The sequence below is a fragment of the Elephantulus edwardii genome, unplaced genomic scaffold, assembly GCF_000299155.1.
Source record: "Elephantulus edwardii isolate Elephantulus edwardi_28Jun2011 unplaced genomic scaffold, EleEdw1.0 scaffold00536, whole genome shotgun sequence".
NCBI lineage: Eukaryota > Metazoa > Chordata > Mammalia > Macroscelidea > Macroscelididae > Elephantulus > Elephantulus edwardii.
In genome coordinates, this window is record NW_006400286.1 from 220,142 (window position 1) to 241,917 (window position 21,776).

Sequence of the window (21,776 nt, forward strand, 5' to 3'; positions counted from 1 at the left end):
GAACTGTTGTTGTGTCCCATCAAGTGGAAATGACCCACAGATCATCAATCCTCCAGTGGGTTTTCAAAGGCAGTTAATTAAATAGGGGGAGACTGCCCATCTTCTTAATGTGGAGCAGCTGATAGATTCAGCACATGTCACTTTGTGTTGGCAGTGCACTTCCTTACCAATAAATCACCAGAGTTCCCAATATAGTCTTTAAGTAATTCACTCCATCTTTCTTGGGTTCCAGGTTTTGGACTGTTGGGACATTCCTGTTCCCATGTATTTAATATAACGTCCTTCGTTCTTAAGAAAGAGTCTTAGTCACCAGCCTATGAGAACTCTTTCATGGCTCTTTTTATTGCTAGACTCTATCTTGGTCTCAAATAAAAATAAAAAGTCTCAACTCTGGTAAGACCTATTCTCTCTAAGAACTAATACCTTGATAGATATTCAGGTTTTGTAAGACCACATAAAAAGCACCTTAGTACCTTAGAATCACCTGGGGAGATTCAAAAGACTTCAATGTTGAAGCTATACTCAGACCACACCCCAAATAAATTAGACTTTCCAGAAAAAAAAAATAGGAATAGAAGGGAATTTCCTCAACATAGTAAAACATATATAGGCAAACCCAAGAGGCAACATTATTCTCAATAGAGAGCTATTAAAGGCATTCCGTTTCAGGACAGGAACTAGGCAAGGACCCATTATCACCTCTCCTATTCAATGTTGTTTTGGAAGTTTTTCTGATAGCAATAAGAGAAGGAAATAAGAGGTATATAAATTGGCAAAGAAGAGGTAAAATTATCTCTCTCTGCAGATGATAGCATAGTATACTTAAAAAACCCTAAAGACTCAGGGAGAAAACTATGGGACATAGTCGACTAATTCAGCAAGTGGCAAGATAGAAAATCAACATACAAAAATCAACTGGATTTCTCTACAAAGACAAAGAGAATACAGAAATGGAGTTAAGAAAAACAATACCCATCACAATAACTCACCGTAAGATTAAATACTTGGGAGTAAATTTAACTAGAAACACAAAAGACCTGTTCAAAGAAAACTACCAAACATTACTATAAGGGGCGGGGGAGGGGGGAACAGATTTGGAGAAAGAGAATATACCACGCTCAGGGATGTTGTTTTTGTTATGTGCTGTCGAGTCACCTGCGACTCACAGTGACCTTATGTATGTACAACAGCCCTAAACCCTGCTCTATCCTGTGCCAATCTTATTGTCTCTGACACACTGACTGACCTCCATTACCCCAATCACTGAATCAATCCATCTCATAGAGGGTAGCTGTTGTTGTTATGTGCCGTTGAGTCACTTGCGACTCACAGCGACCCTATGTACAACAGGCCTAAACCCTGATCTGTTCTCTGCCAATCGCACCGTCTCTGATACACCCATCGCGATTACCCTAGTCACTTAATCAATCCACCTCACAGAGGGTATTCCCCTCTTGCAGCATCCCTCCACACTCCCAAGCAAGATATCCCTTCTCCAAGGACCTGTCCCTCCTTACAACATGCCCAAAGTATGTCAGAATCCTTGCCTCCAAGGAGCAGGCCAGTTTAACCCTCTCCAGGGTGAATCTGCTTGTTTTCTTAGCAGTCCATGGTATATTCAATACTCTTCTCCAGCACCACAGCTCAAAGGCATTATTCTATCTTTCTTAGTCACTGTCCAACTCTCTGATGCAGAACAATTGAATGCAAAGACCATGCTTGTATCAGACGCACCTTAGTCTCCAGAATGACACCACTGATCTTCAGTATTTTGGAGAGGTCCCAAACAGCAGACTTTTTCATCGCAATACATCTTTTAGTTTCCTGGCTGCTGGTGCCAAGAGAGTTGACTGTGGAGCTAAGCAAAGTAAAGCTGTGAACAATCTCAATCTCTTCACCATCCATTATGATGCTGCCAATTGGCCCAGTGGTGAGAATTTGTCTTTTGATATTGAGCCTCAATCCACACTAAAGGCTACAGTCCTTGACCCTCTGCAGCAAGGGCTTCAGGTCCTCCTCAGTCTCAGCAAGCATGGTTGTGTCATCTGCATAACACAGGTTGTTGATAGATCTTCCACCTATCCTGATACCACATTTCTCCTCATAGAGCCCAACCTCCCAGATAATCTGCTCTGCATACAGGTTGAAAAGGTGTGGAGACAGGACACATCCCTGGCATATGCCCTTCCCAATTTTAAACCACATAGTGTTTCCCTGCTCTGTTCTGAAGACTGCATCTTGGTCCAAGTATAGGTTTCGCATTAGCACGATCAAATGTTCTGGGATTCCCATTCTTCTGAGTCAGCCACAATTTGTTATGGTCCACACAGTCAAACACCTTTGCATAATCAATGCAACACAGATAGACATTCCTCTGGTATTCCCTGCTTTCAGCTAAGATCCATCTAACATTAGCTACACTATCTCTACTACCATGACCCCTTCTAAAGCCAGCCTGGACTTCTGGCAGTTCTCTCCTGATCTGCTGTTGCAGTCGTTTTTGGATAATCTTCAGTAGAATCTTGCTTGCATATGAAATCAATGATATTGTTCTACAGTTTCCACACTCCTTTAGGCGACCTTTCTTTGGGATGGGAACAAATACAGATCTCTTCCAGTCAGCCAAGTGGTTGTTCTCCAGATTTCTTGGTACAACTTGGTGAGCACGTCCAGGACAGCATCTGTTAGCTGAAATATGTCAACTGGTATACCATCTATTCCTGGGGCCTTATTTTTTGTTATTTCCTTCAAAGCAGCTTGAACTTCTTCCTTCATCACCACAGGTTCTTGCTCATATGTTGTTTCATTTAATTCTTCTGCATCTGCCAATTCCTTTCAATACAGCGACTCAGTATATTCTTTCCATCTTCTTTTAATATTTTCTGGATCATTTAATATCCTGCCTAAAGCATCCTTGATTATAGCAACTCAAGGTCTGAATTTGTTCTTCAGTTCCTTGAGCTTAAGAAATGCTGAACGAGTTCAGCCCTTTTGATTTTCTGACTCCAGCTCCTTGCACATTTCATTGTAGTATTTTGCTTTGTCATCCTGTGCTGCTTTCTGGAATCTTCTATTCAGCTTTTTAATATCTTGAATTCTTCCTTCTGCTTTGGCTTCTCTGCACTCCAGTGCAATCTTCGGATTTTCTTCTGACACCCATTTTGGTCTTTTTTTCCCTCTTCTGTATTTGTAATGACACTCTTCCTGAATGACACATTTAACATCCTCCCACAACTTATTAGGTGTTTACTCATTATTGTTCAAGGCCTCAAACCTGTTCCTGAGACGGTTATGAAATTCAGGTGGGATGAACTCAAAAGTCATATTTTGGTTACCGTGGAGATTTAATTTTCCTCAGCTTCAGCTTGAAATTGCATATGAGTAGTTGGTGATCTGTGCCACAATCAGCTCCTGGCCTAGTTTTCACAGCTGATATTGAGCTTCTCAGCGGTTCTTTCCACAAATGTAATTGATCTCTTTCCGATGCATACCGTCAGGTGAAATTCATCTGTATAACCTGTGTTTATGTTTCTTATATTTGCGATGAATAAGTCATTGGCTGTTTACAACATAGAGGGTAGGAAGACTTAATATTTTGAAAATGATAATTCTACCAACAAGTTCTATGCAATTTCAGTAAAAAGAGCAAGTCCATGTTTCAGTAAGATAGAAAAGGCAGTTTGGACTTCATCTGGAATGGAAAGAGACCCCAAATAAGCAAAGCACTCTTGAAAAGGAGAAACAAGGTAGACGATATCTCATTCCCTGATCTTAAATTCATGGTGGTCAGGACAGTATAGTACTGGTACAGTGACAAACATATTGGTCAATGGAATAGAACTGGCAACCCAGAAATCAGCCATCTGTCTAGTCTATGGTCAACTGATTTTGACAAGGAGATTAAATCAGTTAAGTGGGGAAATGAAAGCCTTTTTAACAAATGGTGTTGGCAAAATTTCAAAAGTGTATGTAGAAAACTCAAGCAATACCCACACATCACCATACACAAAAACCAACTCAAAGTGAATCAAGGACCCAGGAGTAAAACCAAAAACTATAAACTTCATCAAGGAAAAACTTGGAGGAACTACAGAAGCCCTAATCCCCAATATGAACAATCTTTGAAGCATCCTGAAAAACCTTCAACAAGGAGAGAATAAAATAGATGAATGGGACTTTCTAAAAATCAAATTCTTATGTATATCAAAAAACTCCTCCAACATGGTAAAAAAGAAACTCATAGACTGGGAAAATATATTTGGTAATAACATATGCCTCCGGAAACTCTATGAACAGTGCTCAGGTCTTTCGTTCATAGGGTCGCTATGAGTCATCTACGACTCGACAACACTTATCAACAAGAACAAAAACATAACAATGGCATATCTGAATAAGGGTTTCATATAAAAAAGTTATAGAATACTCCAACACCTCAACAAGAAAAAGCTAAAGAACCCAATCCCAAAATGGGCACAGGATATGACTAGACACTTCCATTTCATCAAAGAAGACATTCAGATGGCAAACAAACACATAAAGAAATGTTCAGAAACCCCAGCTCTCAGAGAGATGCAAATCACAACAACTATGAGATATCATCTTATCCCAGCAACAATAGCAAAGTTCAACAGAGCAGCAAACAACAAATGATGGTGAGGTTGTGCAGAAACTGGAACCCTTATTCACTGCTGGAGGGAGTGTAAAATGGTGCAACCACTAAGGAAGGCAGTATGGCATTTTCTCAAAAAGTTGGAAATAGAAACACCATTTCCACTATTAGGGAGTAGTAGCAGAAACCTAAAGAAACCAGAGTAGCCACCAAAACAGATATTAGTACACTTATCTTTATTGCTGCATTATTAACAAAAGCAAAGAGATGGAAGCAAACAAGTGCCCATCAACAAATGACTGGATAGAAAAATTATGGTATATTGATACAATGGAATATTACACAACACTGAAAAACAAGAAACTCATAAAATATTACACAACATGGGTGTGACCCTGGAGGACAATATGCTGAGTGACATATCTCAGTCACAAAAGAACAAACACCCTGAAACCCACAGCGTCCCCCTTCAGCAGGAAGCAGCCAAGAGAATACGCCACCCCCACCCCCCCTTATGAATCAGGGTGAAGTCTCTCTCAGGGAGGAGTGACAGGGAATGGCAAAGGACACACCGACAAAGGAGACTAATCAGAACTGGCTTTGACAAGCACTGTGGCAATCGGACAATTAAAACAGACTTTCAAGGGGGGAAAATATTGGGATTAAATGAAAAGCTTTAATAAAAATATGCTGAATTATATTCATATTGTTGTTTTTATGTGCTGTGGAGTCACCTGCTACCCATAGAGACCCTATGAACAGCAGCTCTGAAACCTTCCCCGTCCTGAGCCAGTCTCACTGATTTGGACACACCAACCCCTATTAGAAAAAGATCTGTATCTTCGAGTTCTGGTGGCCTACTGGTAAGGAGTTGCCCTGCCAAGTCAAAGGCACACAGTTCAAATCCACCACCTGCTCTGAGGGAGAAACTGGCACCCACCTCCCATGTGATTTACAGCCTCTGAGAGGCTCAGCTATGAATCAATTCTGTCTCTCTGGGACACAACATATGCTGGTAACTCTAAGAAATATCAGTATTCTCCATTATTTTCTATGATTACAAAGACACCAAAAGATTTCTAAAATAGGTAACTTAAGAGAATATAACCGTTTAATACAGTCAAGTGTAGAAAATGCCAAGCGGGACAATCAGAGGGAGGATTGTTCACTCTTTTTAAATTTTTTTAAAAAACAAAACAAAACACAAACCACTGAGGCAACTTTTAGGCTACCACTTCCTCAACTTAATTGATGTGATTCAGATTAAGCTGCATGCAGTCTAATATACTTTGGGTTAAAATCCTTCACGTTTCTACTAGAGACTTCACCCTGATTCATAAGGAGGGGGGGATGGCGTATTCTCTTGGCTGCTTCCTGCTGAAGGGGGACGCTGTGGGTTTCAGGGTGAAGATCTTCTCTCACTACTCTGGGGGGCCCCTTTGGCAGTAGGAAACACATGGACTGTTGTGGGGATTGATTTTGGAATTTAGATGCACTGTTATCAGTTGTGCTTGGCCGTACATGTTCGTATCCTTGAGGATGTATCATGGAGGTGTTGCAGCCTGGAAGACACAAATTTCACTAACAAGTTAAAAGTACATGAGTCAAAAATTAAAAAGCAATAATATTCCAAGTAGAGGCTCTAATAGTGGCACAAATCAAGTTACAGAGGGAAGGTAGTTCTTAAAATAAAAGGCCTATTGACTAGCACTTTGTCTATTATAGTATAAAGGTTAGGAAACAAGATATAGAGGGGGAAAAGAGGAATGAACTGGGGAGGAGGGCAGAGAAAATAGTGCAACAATGAATGAATGGAAACCCCAAATCTCTGTAAATGTTCATTAAAATTAATAAAATTTAATTAAAAAAAAACAAAAGAACAAACACTGCATAACACCACTGTTATAAAACAGGATTGACAAGGGTGTTGGGGGGGAAACTAAGAAAGGAGAGAATAAATGATGAACACTGCATTGGAACAGATGAAGGAAAGAACTGTTTAAAAGGAATATATGATTAGTTATTATGTGTATGACAACTGTCCAGAATAAGAGGTGCATAGCAAAGTGGACTGGAAGAGAGGCAGTAGAAGGAAATTATTCAACAATGAATGATATTTTTTTTTAACGGGGGGGGGTGAGTGAGTAAAATGTGCAACAATCAATGAATGAAAAATTCCACTTCTCTGTATACTTTCGTTAAAATCACAGTAAAGAGAAGGAAAAAACCCCCACAAAGTTGTATTAGAAATTCATGTCAAAAACATTAACTTGGGGGATGAGAAGAGAACACATAGGGACTATAAATCTCCTAGACACTGCAAGCTAGTTTCACTGTCACTTCGAGAAGATGGCTGCCTGCCATGTTTACGGCAGACTACACTCCCTTGGAGCACAGTAGAACTTGTTCCTAATACTTACCTTTATGAGTATTGCACTGAAGGGTAGGAACTATGCTAATTTCTTGGCAAGTCTTCTGATAAAGAGAAAAATAATCTTGATGCTTCAGTAGAAATCCAGATTTTAAGAGGGCAAACTAAGTGTAGCTATTAAGGAGGAATAAGAAACAATGCCTTGGCGAGCTCTGGTGGCCTAGTGCCAAGAAGGTGTACTGCAATCCCAGAGGTGCACGGGTTCAAATCCACCAGATGCTCTGCTGGAGGAGGAACAATCTCCTCCTGTACCAGTCAGATCTGATTTGACAGTATACACACACAAAAGAATAAAACTAAAAAACAAAACAAACAAACAAAAAACCAACAACCACAAAAAACAATGCCTTAAACAACTGAATTCACTGATTCTTTATTTCAGGTAGGTTAGAACTGGTTATGTGTAAAATGATAAATCACTGTCTTTCTGAAATATTCAAGGTCCTACTGCCTACTCTTAGGATGGAAACCCACCCCCCCCACATCTAATGCAGGAGTACGATTTTTAGGGTTTTATTTATTCTATACTCTTTCATAAGGTAGAACTCTTCTGCCTTGGGCTTGGTTGAGTTATGGGGTTTATCTCCTAAGTGAAAAGTTTCATTCTTCAGTTACATCATTAAACTAAGCTCCTTTTAAGATACCTGGTAGAGGAGGAGAAAAAAATCTGTGCTGCACCCCAGGCATCAACTTATCAAATGTAGAAGATGTTCAGAGAGAGAGATTTTATCTTTATAGAAAAATACACACAACCGTACAAAACTAATTTAGCTAAAAGGCAAACTGAACAAAAGTGATTTTACTCTTTGTAACAAAGCAGGATTTGCCTTTAAACAAGATGCCTGACTGGCTTCATAATAGTCCCTGGAACTAGGATATGAGACTAAGTTAAAAAGTCCCTCAGTATTCCATTTTGTAAATATACCATAATTTTTCAATCCTTTCCATTGTGGTTTGGCAGCTGGGTTTTATCCATGTTGGTGAATAATGCTGCTAGGAACACTGGTATACAAGTTTCTCTTTGTACCTCGGTTCTCTTTTTCTCAGGGTATATTCCAAACAGTGGAATAACTGAGTCATGTGAAATTTCTATATTCAGCCTTTTGAGGTAATGTCAAACTACCTTCCTGAGTGGCTGTACCATTTTACAATCCCACCAACAATGTATAAGAGTTCCTATCTTGCTGCCCTGCTAAACTTTGCCACTGCTAATGGAGTAAGATGGTATCTCATTGTGAGCAATGATTCTGTAAATTGCTACCTAACATGGGATGGACTGAGAGCATTACGATAAGTGAACTAATGCAGTCTTATAAAGATAAATACTGTTTAAGACCATTATTGTAGAAAGAGTATGAGGATCCAAGGAGGGGAGAGGAGAGGGCTTAATCATAGGGTCACACAATTAAGATAGGTGCAGGGTAGGGTGGTTAAAGGAAAGGGGAAAGATTCTATGTGAAAAACAATGTATACGAACTTTATGAATTCTGTAAGGAAACCAGTACAAAAAGATGTACATACATTATGAGTAAAATGTGAAAAAAAGGGGAAAAAAGTCCCTCAGGCTAAAAGCCCACCCCAACCAACACCTACCTTCTCAGCATACTCAGAAACAATCTGCTTGATCTCAGCAGAGCACAGGCCCACGATCTGACCCACAGAGCTTGCAGTGAGTTGGCTCTGTAATCACAGGGAGGTGTATTTTCAAGGTCATGACTTTCAAAGAATTGGAAAACTCCAATAATCTGAACTGCATTGAAAAGTAGACAATATTCCAAAGGAAGAGTAATTTAGCCTTTGTTCATATTTTCATCAAAGAAGAGAGAAAATGTCTCAGAACATATATTAACCACATTTCTACCTCTTGACTTAGCTAAATTCTCCTCAGATTCTGGATATTTCAGAAATAGAAAGAGTTTTGAACTCTTTACATCCCATTCCAAGGACTCTTTTAATTAGGGTCATTAAACAGAGCCTGCAGGAGACTTGGTGGGGTAGGACTTAAAAAAGAGAGAAGTCTAAAAAGAAGAGGAAGAGACATCTCAGAAATGCTAAAATATCTACTGACTGCCACAGGTCTCTCCTAATCTGAATAATAATGATTATGTATAGAGTTTTCTATCTAGATGGTGTTGGAAGGCAACAGTATGGGTGTTTCTTCATTACAGTGTAACTTCTAACAGAGCTGCACTCAAACTTAAGAGTCGATCCTGCAATCACACAAGTAACTCACAGTTCCTCTCTCAAAGTTCCATTGACAGCAACATTACACATTCGTAAAACATGTCCTCAAAAAAGTCTTGAGAGTTAGGTGACATCACCACGGGTCTTCCACCTTTGACCACATCCAACTCACCTCCTCAGTTGCCATGGCAGTCATCCTGATCATCAGTGACTGAACACGTTGCTGAAAGGAACAGGAAGAAGCACTGGTGACAGGCAGTGACCACTTAAGAGTTAAGCAGAATACCTAAAAAAAAAAGGTCTGAACAAAGATATTCAAGGGATGTTTTCCTTGACATTGTTTTATAATGTGCCTCATGACAGGTGATGTAAAGATAATGGAACAGGCAAGAAAGGTAAGCTCTAGAAGATGGCTGTTAGATGCAGCAAAATTTCTTCTCAAATGATTTAAAAATAAATATCAGAAGTACTATCTGAGACATATACCTCTTCAGCAGCTTGGAGCTCATCTTCATGTGCTTCAGTTTTTTCTGCTGCTGAGAGTTCTGCAGAAGGTAGCATTTTCTTGTCCTCAGGCTGAAAAAGAAAACCGTGGAACTGGCTGAGCATTGGAGTTGGGAACCTGAGATTCGATCTGACCTACAAATCAAACAGGTTGGACACTAGGGCCCGGTGAACAGTCATCTCCATCTCCAAACTGCATGCTGATTCAATTAGTATCAAGTAATATGTATTACCAGACCTATCCCTTCCATTTTGGGCCTATTCTCAAATATTTGCAATAGCAGATCACTGCCGAAGAGGTGTTTTTGTTCATTGTTTTTCCAAATTGCTGGCTGAGCCAGAGCTGAACTGCTGAAAAGCATTTCAAGGCTGTAATCCTTATGCAAGCAAGTTACCATACCTTTCTCCTCTGAAGAAGCTGATGGGTTCAAACTGCTGACATTTTGGATAACAGCTGAAAAAGCTTAATCTCTTGGAAACCATGACTCCTTCTTAAGGTTCTTTATTAGGAAGTAAATTTAACAGACATTATCAGCATCTAAATAAACAGAATATATCAGAGTACTTTGTAGGAAGAGTTTTGTGAATCTTTAACGGGGATGTGTGTGTTTGAGTGTGTTTATGTGCATGGGTTTATTCAAGATGAAAATAAAAATTCTTACTACTGAGAATGGTAAAAAAACTTAAAAAAAATGGAATTAAAGAATAATCAGTAACTAAGTTCCATACTCTGGGTGCATCCTCACTTAAGAGCCACTGGCTTAACTATTTTTTTTCAAAATAAGCAGCAAGCCTAGCCTTCTTGGTTTAAATTCCACACCTGCTATTCATGTGCTGAAATGATTCTCAGTTTACCTCAGGTCTAAGTGAGAGGATAGCCTCAGAAGTCCTCTAAGCCCCACCAAGTTCTATGGTACTTTTCTATCTCAAGCTCACAGGCAAACATAGGAACACTTTATTCTTAAATGCTGGACATGTTTACAGAAGATAAGGTTTCCAATTCTAATACACACTCCAAAAGAATCATAAATCAGATTTGACCACTTTTTTTATGGGCATCTTGTGATTTTTTTTTTTAGAAGAGAAAGCCTCCGGATGAGATGGATTGATAACTGGGACACTGGGGGTTGGTGTGTCAGAATTAGTGTGACTGGCTCAGGACAGGGCAAGCTTCAGAGCTGCTGTATGTCACTATGGGTCACAGGTGACTTAACGGCACATAACAACAACAGCAGCATACATAAGACTTCATTTAAATTACATGTCATGTTAAATCTACATATTTAAAATACTTATTACTTAGCAGATAGCAAATGACACACTTAAAATATAGAAAATAACCTGTTAAAGGAGGAAATGATTGTTTAGTTGGGTAAAAATACAATATGTGAAAAAATAGGTAACAAGAAAAAAAAAATAATCAGTAACTAATTGTTGATAAGCTAATAATAACTGTGTGAATCATAACAATAAATCTAGAGTAGCTGCACTTATTCAGAACCTAAACAAGAACTAAGAAAAAATTGCTTAAACAGAACAAGAGAACACTGCATAATTTAAAATAAGGAAACACGAATCAGAGTTCTATCCTTTCACTGTATCTCTATTAAATATGTACTTTTAAAAATCATTACTATCACATGCAAGCTAAATAGTGCTGAAAATCATCCAAAAATGGCTAGAACAGTACACTGACAGGAAACTTTCAGTTTAGAAGAGGATGTGGCACCAGGGCTATCATGCTGATGGCAGATGGATCCTGGCTGAAAGTGAAGAATACCAGAATAATGTCTATTAATGCTTTATTAACTATATTAAAGATTTTGACTATGTGGATCATAACAGACTAAAGCTAACATTGCTAGGAATGGGAACTGCAGAATACTTAATTATGCTCAAACAAAACCTATATCTAGATTAAGAAGCTGCTGTTCAATGAAAACAAGGGAACACTGCATGGTTTAAAATTAGGAAAGTTGTACATCATGGTTGTATCCTTTTCCGGCCATGTATTCAATCTGTATGCTAAGCAAATCATTCAAGAAGCTGGACTCTGAAAAATGGGGTATCAATATCAGAGAAGACCCACCACCAACCTGCATTACGCAGATGACATAGCTTTACTTGTGGGAAGTGAGAACTTGAACTGCTTGTCGCAGAAGATCAAGGACCAGACTTCAATATGGATTACATATCAACATCAAGCAAATTTCTGACCACTCCATCAATAGCCAACATTATGAAAGATGGAGAAAAGAGTAAAACTATTAACAACTTACTTAGATCCACAGTCAGGAGATCAGGAGACATACTGCATTGGGCAAGTCTGTATTCAAGGACCTCCCCAAATTACTGAGGAGCAAGTTTGAAGACTACAGTGTGCTTAATTCGACCATGATCTTCCCAATCACATAGTATGAATCTGAGAACTGGACAATACACAAGGATTACAGAAGAACTGCTGCCTTTGAGCTGTGGTGCTGGAGAAGAGTAATGAATATACTGTGGACTGCCAAAGGAACAAAGAGATATGTTCTGAAGAAAGTGTGGCCAGAGTGCCTTTGGAAGAAAAGATGACAAAGCTTTATTTTACATACTTGAGGTATGTTGCTAGGAAAGGCTATTCTTTGGAGAAGCCCATCACAGTTGGAAGGGTGGAGGGTGAGCAAAAGAAAAGAAGACCTTCAGCCAGATAGACTGACACAGTGACTGCTACAATGGGCATGAGCTTGTCAGAGATGATAAGGATGGCACAGGATAGGACAAGGTTCAGATATATTGTTCTATCAGCCATACCTGACTTAAGGGCACCTAAGAGAAACAGCATTCAATGTGTACACTGACCAAATAATTTGAGAAGCTGCACTGCACAAAGTATGTGGCATCAGAATTAAAGGAAGACTCAGGTGTTATAAAGTGAAGAAGATTTAAAAGCCGTTACTGAAAAAAGATCAAACACTTCAGCTTTCAGTATGGATTACATCTCAACATAAAGAAAACATGTATCGCCTCTGTCTCCTCTGCACTAGGAGCTGCTTTCCTGCCACAGCTCCACATTCCCTGAAAATGGATGCCTGCACCAAGTTTGTCTCCATTCCTTCCCTGTCAGGAGCACCTCTTAGCTTATCAAAGCTTATAGTTTCCAGAGGTATGTTGTTTAGGAAGTGGATGTCACTCCTACAATTTAATATTCAAGGAAAAATGTGAGGCAGACACATCAACTGCCTCCATTTTACAAAGGCTGTGAATAAGGCACAATGATTAACTAAACTGTTAAAAGTCACATTTAAAGAGAGGAGATGGGATTTGTAATTAGTGAGTCCAGCTCCAGAAGGCATGCTCTTAGTTATGCCACTGACAAGGATTGAGAAAACATTTACCAAGGAAATAGAAGGAGGTTGCTGGAATCAGGGAAGCTTCCTGGAAGAATGATGAAGGGATGGAAGATCTCAACTTGGTGGCAGGAATACAACAAAAGGAGTAAAGTCCCACTCAAGAAAATAGGGTCTGTGGAGAATAAGGTAGATTCAGGACTCTTATTTTTGAAAGAGGCCACTGGGCAATTCAGTTGCCACATTTTTAGTTAAAGGTAGTGCTGAAAAAAATACAGGCTTTAATGTTAGATTCATACTATGGTGCTTTAAGACCTGTTTGATCTTAGACAAATGACTTAGCTTATCAGAACCTCTATTTCTGACCTGAAAACCAAGTATTTTTCCTCTCAGAGTAGTGAAAAGATACATAAAGATACTTTAACAAAGGTTCTTATATTAAACACTTAAAAATCTTATGATTCTGGTCCCATAAGATTTATGCCTGTCCTGTTACTGACAATAAAGAATCATACATATTAATGTAAATTAATGGTACTCCTTGGTGAAGGTCGAAACATCATTTTTACTCAGTTTTTCATACTGGCACGCCTTTAATTTAGTTATGCATGAGCTCCTTGCTATGTTTTTTCATACTTGTCTAGAGTCTTTCTCATGGCACTGAACTTCACATTCATATTGTTGTTTAGTGATAGACTCCATCTAATTGACTCCAGGGCTACAATTTTCATTTGCAGCTTCTAGACCCACTGTAGGTCCCTGGCAGAGTGGGCTAGAGATGCAAGAGAAAAACATGGTAGTCAAAGACACCTGGAAAATAGTGCTTTCCACTTGTAAAGAGACTGAACCTGTGGGTGGCACCTTTTAATCCACCCTCTTAGTTTCCCAAGGAGCCATCATTTGGCCTCTCAGGGCACACACAACCATACTTTTCTTACCTTCACTATTTTGCTCTCACGGCTCACTCCGTATCTCCTGCAGGCCACACACACACACAGACAAAAAAAAAAAAAACAAAAACAAAAAACAAGGAACTCAATTACTTTTCAAAAATTACAATTCTGTCTAATGCATTCTGGTTGGATTTTAATATGGAAAGAACCAAAGAAAATTTAGACTATTTATTGAATGTAAAAAACAACCTAAATCACAACTATATTCCAACACTTTCTTTGGGCAGTCAGTCAATATGGTGTTCCAACACCACAGTACAAAGACATCAATTTTTCTTCTGTTATCTCTATTTATTGTCCAGCTCTTAAGATGGATAGCAAGTGACTGAAAAACATGGTTTGAATCAAGTGCACCTTAGTACTCAACTGCTCTTCAGTAATTTGGAGATGACCCTGACTACAGATTTTCCTGAGGTGGATCCAAGTAAGATGAAGTCACTGATAGTTCAATCTTTTCTCCATTAATCATGATGTCATCTATCAGTTCAGTGATGAGAAGTTTTGTTTTCTTGACATTGAGAAAAATGCATATTGAAGGCTGCAGGGTTTTATCTTCTGCAAGTGTTTCAAGTCTTCCTCACTTTCAACAAACGACACTGTGTCATCTGCTTAATGTAGGTTGTTGGTGAGTCTAAATCCAGACCTGAAGCTCCATTCCTTTTCACAGAGTCCAACTTCATGAATAATTTGTTCAATATAAAGTTTAATAGGTATGGAGAAAGAATACAACCCTGTTGCAAGCCTTTCTTAATTTTAAACATGCAGTGTTCCCTTGCTTTGTTCACACAATAGCTCCTAGATCTAGGTATAGGCTTCACATGAGCACAATTAAGTGTTATAGGATTCTCATTCTTCTCAATGTTAGTCATAACTTGTTATGATCCACATAGTAAAGTGTCTTTCCGTAATCAATAAAGCACAGATACACATTTTTCTGGTATTCTCTGCTATCAGCCAGGATCTGACATAAGCAATGATATACCTGGTACCATGGCCTCTTCTGAATCCAGCTTTACCTTCTGGCAGTCTCCTGTCTATGTATTGGTCTATATGTCTTTGAATGATCTTCAGCAGTATTCTGCTTGCATTAGATATTAATGATATTGTTCAGCAATTTCCATCCTACTGGATCACCTAAATTTCCTGGCATGGACTGGTGAGCACATCCAGGGCTGCATCTGTCTTTTGAAACAAGTTGACTGGTATCCCATAGATTCCTGGGGCCTTATTTTTTTTATTTATTTATTATTATTATTTTTTTTTTTTTGCGAATGCCTTCACTGCAGCTTGACTTTCTTCCTTCTGTACCACTGGCTCTTGAACATATGATATTTCCTAAAATATTTCACAGTGTTGGCCAGTTATTTTTGCTAGAGTGATTCTTGTTATTTGCTCCATATTCTTTTTATGATTTCTAGATCATTCAAGATTTTGCCAACAGCATCTCTCAACTTGAGGCTTGAATTGTTCCTTTCTCTAGGCTTGAGAAATGCTGCATAAGTTCTTACCTTTTTGTTCTCCAATCCTAGATCTCTGCATATTCCATTATAATCGTTTGCTTTGTCTTTTCAAAGTGCTCTTTGAATCTTCTGTTCAGCTCATTTACTTCAACAGCTCCTCCCTCTGTTTGGCTTCTCCAAGCTTTCGTACAATTTTCGGGGCTTCTTCTGACATCTATATTGTTTTTTCTTTCTCCTCTGTCTTTATAATAAATAACATTTTGCTCTCTTCATGGATGATATCCTTGATGTCATCCCACAACAAATCTGGTCTTCAATCTTTGGTGCTCAATGCTTCAGACCTATTCATAAAATAATTTATAAATTCAGATGGGATAGACTCAAAACAAGTCCACGAGATTAAAAATATGATCTTAAATTTCTTCAGCCTCAATTTGAACTTGCACATGAACAACTGACGGTATGACCACTACTAGAACCTGGCCTGGTTCTGACTGCTGATATTGAGCTTCACCAACAACTCCTTCCATAGATACAGTCAATCTGATTCCTATGCCATTTATCTAGTGAGATTAATGTGTAAAGTCGCTGTTAGTATTTCTAATAAAAGATATCTGCAATGAATAAATCACTGAATGTACAGAATTGGATAGTTATATTTCTAGCGTCATTTCTATGTAAAGTATAAAATAAAGCCTTAAAAACTATACAAATACGAATGTGTATGCTCTGTGAAATTATCTCTAACAGCTACTTTCATAACCTGAAATCGAGCACTATTTTAATCATACATCATCCAACCAGGATGCCAAACATTATGTATCCATTTTATGCAACTTCAAATTAAAAACCTACTTCAGTTTAATCTGTGGTTCCAATAACTCTTAAGGATTGAAAAAATAAAAACATCTAAATATAACAAAAATAAATTTAAAGGAAAATGCAGAATGCAAAATACCCAACCTTACTTACCTTTAAACAATTTAAATAATAAAAGTGTGTACAAACATTTAAAAGAACGCATATTAAGAGATTCTGTTCTGGCTTGGCTCGTGCCATTCTTGGTTTGGGCAACCAGTTCTAGGGTACTTTTCTACCATAATCCTATAGCCAAGCACTCCTCCACCTCTTTCTTTATCCAATTTCACACTCTTCTCACCCACAGCCCTCAGTGATAGGATCTTCTCTCAGGAGAACACAGGATTCCTCAGCACTCCCCTTGAGACTTCCCTTCTTTGGCCCTACCTTACAATTGTCTAGACTCATCTCCAGTACTCTTATTCCATCTACTCCCTCAACAGGTGACAGTGAAACACGGGACTGCTCTTACTATTCATTCTATACATGTACTCAACTCTAAAACCACTTTCCCTTGGAAGAACCAACTCTCCCATCCTTTGCTCCACAGGCTCAGCCTCTGTAATGACAATCACATCCAATAGCCTGGGTAAACATTTGTATATTTCTTTGTGAGAGCAATGATAACTTTGTATTTTGAATTCTCAAAGTAAGGTAAATAAAGACATTGACTATAACTGGAAAAGAAAATACAGAAATAAAGAAGTAAAAAAAAATATTATCTCATCTGAAATAGTCAATCATATAATGGGAGTTATCAAAAAGTTCCTGCTGGGCATTCTACCTCCAATTTATTCAATAATGTGCCCATCCCATAGGATTAAGTTTAGAAATCCAAAGCACAGAAGGCTAAGCTTACGTTTTGAGTATTCACATAAATTCTGTAAAAGACTTACGCAGAATCTGCCAGTTAGTTTAACAGTATCTACTGTGGCCTCCTACAGCTCAGGAGAGGAATACCCCAGATGAGATGAACTGACAGGAGTAATGGGGGTAGGTTTGTCAGAGTCAGTAAGACTAGCTCAGGCTAGGGCAGGGTTCAGAGCTGTTGTATATAGGGTTGCTTTGAACTGGAGGTGACTAAAGGACATAAAACAACAACAGTAATACCATGAGGATCACATTCTGGTGGCCCAGTGGCCACTGAATGCACTGCAATCCTGAAAGTGCAGGCTAAAATTCACCAGCTGCTCCTCAGGAGAAGGATGGGAAATCTCCTCCCTTTCAATTAACTCTCTAGGAAAACCCACCTAAGAGTCAGCTAAGGGTCAGTTCCAACTTGACAGTACCCACCACCACCACCACCACCACCACTACTTCAGGGAGCTCTAGTGGCTTAAAAGTAAGGAGTTATGCTGCCAAACCTAGGGTACACTGTTCGAATGCAAAAATTGCTTCACAAGAGAAAGATGAGCAATTTTTTCCTGTGCAATTTACTGTCCTTGAAAAACCACTGCAGGGTCAGCTATGGGTCGGTTCTGATTTAACAATGACAACATATAAAAAAAGCTGAAAAGTCAGACTCTATTTTCCATACTTCTTTGGAGCTAAGGTTCAGAACACCATACAGGTTCCATTACTGAGATGAGACTTGTATGAATTCTGAATGCAGAACTGTTAAATGATGAAATGAGGACAGAAAGGATCAATTTGGTTGGTGTGGATCACAAGAGAAATAGCCCACTTTCAGAGTCACTAGCTGTTACAAATGCTTCAATTTCGCAGAAGTGGTGTGGTACCCCTACCATTAGCTGTATTTAGCACCAGTTCCTCAAATTCTATTAGTTGGCAGCTTGCTGAAAATGGCAGAAATAGCAGTAGGTTTTGAAATCCAGTCACTCTAAGATGGAGCTGGGTTGCTGACTCTGGCTTAACCAGAGATGGATTAATCTCTTACAATTCACTGATTGCTATAATCAGTCCCTTCCTACTGAAACTAGTTTAGCCTTATTTTAAACCAAGGAACTCTAATCAATATATGTTTATACAAACTTCCTCATTCTTAGAAGTGACCACCAATCCATGGTGTTCCTTTCTAGACAGCCCATGTCTATGGTCCAGAGACTTCAAACATTTCCCAAGAGAAAAGAGTGAACAATCAAGTCAGATAAAGTTGTCAAGTTTCATTTTTTCCTAAAGAAAAAGTAGTAAGAAGACTTTATTACCACTCAACACTAGATTAGGTACCCCCTACATTTACATTCACCATCACACTCAGGTGACAGTGCATAATAATCACGCTATGAATAATCAACTACAGTTGTTTGTTGAGTTAAGTGCAGGGTATTTCTTTCATTTTTCAAAACAATTTTTAGAAGATGAAATGTAAATCATGTAACATACAATCACCATTTTAATATGTAAGCATCAATGGTTTGGTGTGTATTTACTGTATGTGCAAACACTATTGTTATGGATCATCGAGTCACCTGTGACTTATAGTGACCATATATATAATAGCCCAAAATCCTGCTCTATCCTGTGCCAATCTCATTGTGTCCAACACACCTAACTCTTATCACCCCAGTTACTGAATCAATCTATCTCATCGAGGGTATTCCTCTCCTGCGCTGTCCCTCCACCCTCCCAAGCATGATGTTCCTCTCCAAGAACTGGTCCCTCCTTGCCACATGTCCAAAGTAAGTCAGACGATGCGTCAGAAATCTTGCCTCCAAGGAACAGACTTGCTTAACCTCTCCAGGTTGAATTTGTTCATTCTCTTGGCAGTCCATGGTATATTCAATACTCCAACACTACAGCTCAAAGATATCAATTCTCTATCATCCTTAAGTTACTATCCAGCTCTCTGATGCATAGCAAGTAACTGCAAAGCCCATGGCCTGTATCAGTCACACCTTAGTCTCCTGACTGGCATCATTGCTCTCCAGTAATTTGGAGATGTCTCCAACAGCAGACTTTCCCAATGCAATTTGTCTTCTAATTTCCTGGCTGCAGGTGCCAAGAGTATTGATTGTGGACCCAAGCTAACTAAAGCTATTAACAGTATCGATCTCCTCTTCACCATCTATCATGATGCCGTCAATCGGCCCAGTGGTGAGAATCTTTGTTTTCTTGATAATGAGCTTCAATCCATATTGAGGGCAACCTTCTGAAGCAAGCACTTCAGGCCCTCCTCAGTTTCAGTGAGCATGGCTGTATTATCTGCCTAATGCATATTGTTGATGAGTCTTCCTCCAATCCTAATGACACATTTCTCCTCCTAGAGCCCAGACTCCCAGATATCTGTTCTGCATACAGATTGAAAAGGTATGGAGATAGGACACATCTCTGACACCCTCTTCCCAATTTTGAATCATGCAGTGTTTCCTTGGTCTGCTGAAGACTGCCTCTTGGTCCAAGTATAGATTTGGCATAAACATGATCAAGTGTTCTGGGATTCCCATTCTTCTTACATAACCATTATAAAATTATAGAAGATTTCCTAAAACAAACCTAAAACTATTAGCAGTACAGTTCAATTCCCCTAATACTCACTCTGGGGAAACTACTAAGCTTGTTTGTTGCTCCTATGTTGTTTGTTGTTATGTGCCGTTGAGTCGTTTCCGACTCATAGCGACCCTATGCACAACAGCCCTACACCCTGCTCTATCCTGCGCCAACCGCACCGCCTCTGACACACCCATCCCGATTACCCCAGTCACCGAATCAATCCATCTCATAGAGGGTCTTCCCCTCCTGCGCTGTCCCTCCACCCTCCCAAGCATGATGTCCCTCTCCAAGGACCCGTCCCTCCTGGCAACATGTCCAAAGTATGTCAGACGAAGCCCCAGAATCCTTGCCTCCAAGGAGTAGCTTGGTTGAATCCTCTCCAAGATGAATCTGTTTGTTTTCCTGGAAGTCCATAGTACATTCAGTACCCTTCTCCAGCACCACAGCTCAAAAGCATTCACTCTCCTTCTGTCCTCCCTAGTCATTGTCCAACTCTCTGATGCATAACAAGCGATTGCAAATACCATGACCTGTATCAGGCGCACCTTAGTCTCCAGAGAGACACTGTTGCTCCTGAGTACCTTTGAGAGGTCCCTAAGAGCAGACTTTCCCATCGCAATACGCTTTTTGATTTCCTGACTGCTGGTATGGATTTGCCAATTCTGGACATTTCATGCAGAGGAAACATACAAGTTGTGGTCTTTTTATCTAATGTCTTTCACATAGGATAATGTTTTCAAAGTTCATCCGTATTATTGCCTGAATCAATATTTCATTCTTTCACACTTCTGAAATGTATTTATCTATACATCAGAGAATAGATATTTGGGTTGTTTTGTAAATTAATGCTGCTATGAATAAGTGTACATTTCAGTTACTTTTGTTTTCACAGTACTGGCATGTCATTGCATCCCCAGTCACGTGCTGAGTCACACTGTCACTTGGACGGACAGGGACTTCTGCAGACTCCTCTTGGGGACGAGAATTTACACATGAGAACATCAACTGCTATATATCGTGGGGCAGGGGAAGCTATCAGCTGTTGCTGATAGCTGCCACTGTGGCCATCTCTAACTCATAGGGAATCTACGCAAAAAAAAAACCAAAACAGCAACAACAACAAAAAACCCCAAAACACATCAACTCCTGCCCCACTATCATGTTTGGACTGTTGGTGGGAGATCTGCAAGGACAGCGGAGGGAGTGCCGGGCTGGGGCTTGTGACCCAGCCTTCCCAACCCCTCTGCCTACAATCTGCATGTACAGACTACAGTTCCCAGAAGTCTGTGGGGAAACGCCATCTTTGTAAACCTGGACTTTGGTGGGAGATCTGCAAGGACAGCGGAGGGAGTGCTGGGCCGGGGCTTGTGACCCAGACACCCCACATCCATTTGGGCCCTCGCAGGAAGACAGCCATATATGCCACATCTATAAGATTTATCAACCTCCCCTAAAATACTCATGTACCATGGAGGATTAAGTTACGTAGGGAATCAAACTGATTTCTGGCCTAAGTATGTAGGGCCCACTAACTCAAACAACTGGGAGATCCTTAGCATATCCAAAGAGTGGGGAAGCTATTCCAGAAAGGGAACAACGGACTTCCTCCTTCATTATTTAGGTTCCCGCGAGGCCCTCCCCACGTGTATCAGTGTGCGCTTCCTCCCTCCCCACTCACGTGAGCCTTGGAGTGTGCACGCACCCTCTACGCATTTACTCTTGTTTCTGCCCAACCTTCTTCTGGAGCAGTGACGTCAAATCAAAAACCAGCTACCACATCAGACACGAAGAACTTTGCCACACCAATGGCCCATAGAAAGCAGAGTGCTTCACTTGTCCCACCAGCCCAAAGCAAGGTATCAACCCCCAAAGAAGACACAGTATCAATGTGTCCAGGATTTCCTGGAGCCAGAAAGCCTGATGGATCTTTCTGATACTGATTTTAAAAGAACAATGATTGAATATTTTCAATGGATAAAAAAGAAACTTGATGAA

At 39.6% G+C, this 21,776-nt stretch overlaps 1 protein-coding gene across 1 annotated transcript in view; it reads right to left on the bottom strand.

Annotated features, from left to right (window-relative positions):
* Positions 1-21,776, bottom strand: part of LOC102853882 (coiled-coil domain-containing protein 93-like) — a 298,740-nt gene that overhangs the window by 103,840 nt on the left and 173,124 nt on the right. The window contains exons 8-11 of the mRNA XM_006903207.1: positions 13,999-14,035; positions 9,711-9,800; positions 9,397-9,447; positions 8,634-8,720 (exon numbers count right to left, since the gene is read on the bottom strand). Of these exons, the coding sequence (XP_006903269.1) occupies positions 8,634-8,720; positions 9,397-9,447; positions 9,711-9,800; positions 13,999-14,035 (265 nt within the window). The remainder of the gene's footprint in view (positions 1-8,633; positions 8,721-9,396; positions 9,448-9,710; positions 9,801-13,998; positions 14,036-21,776) is intronic.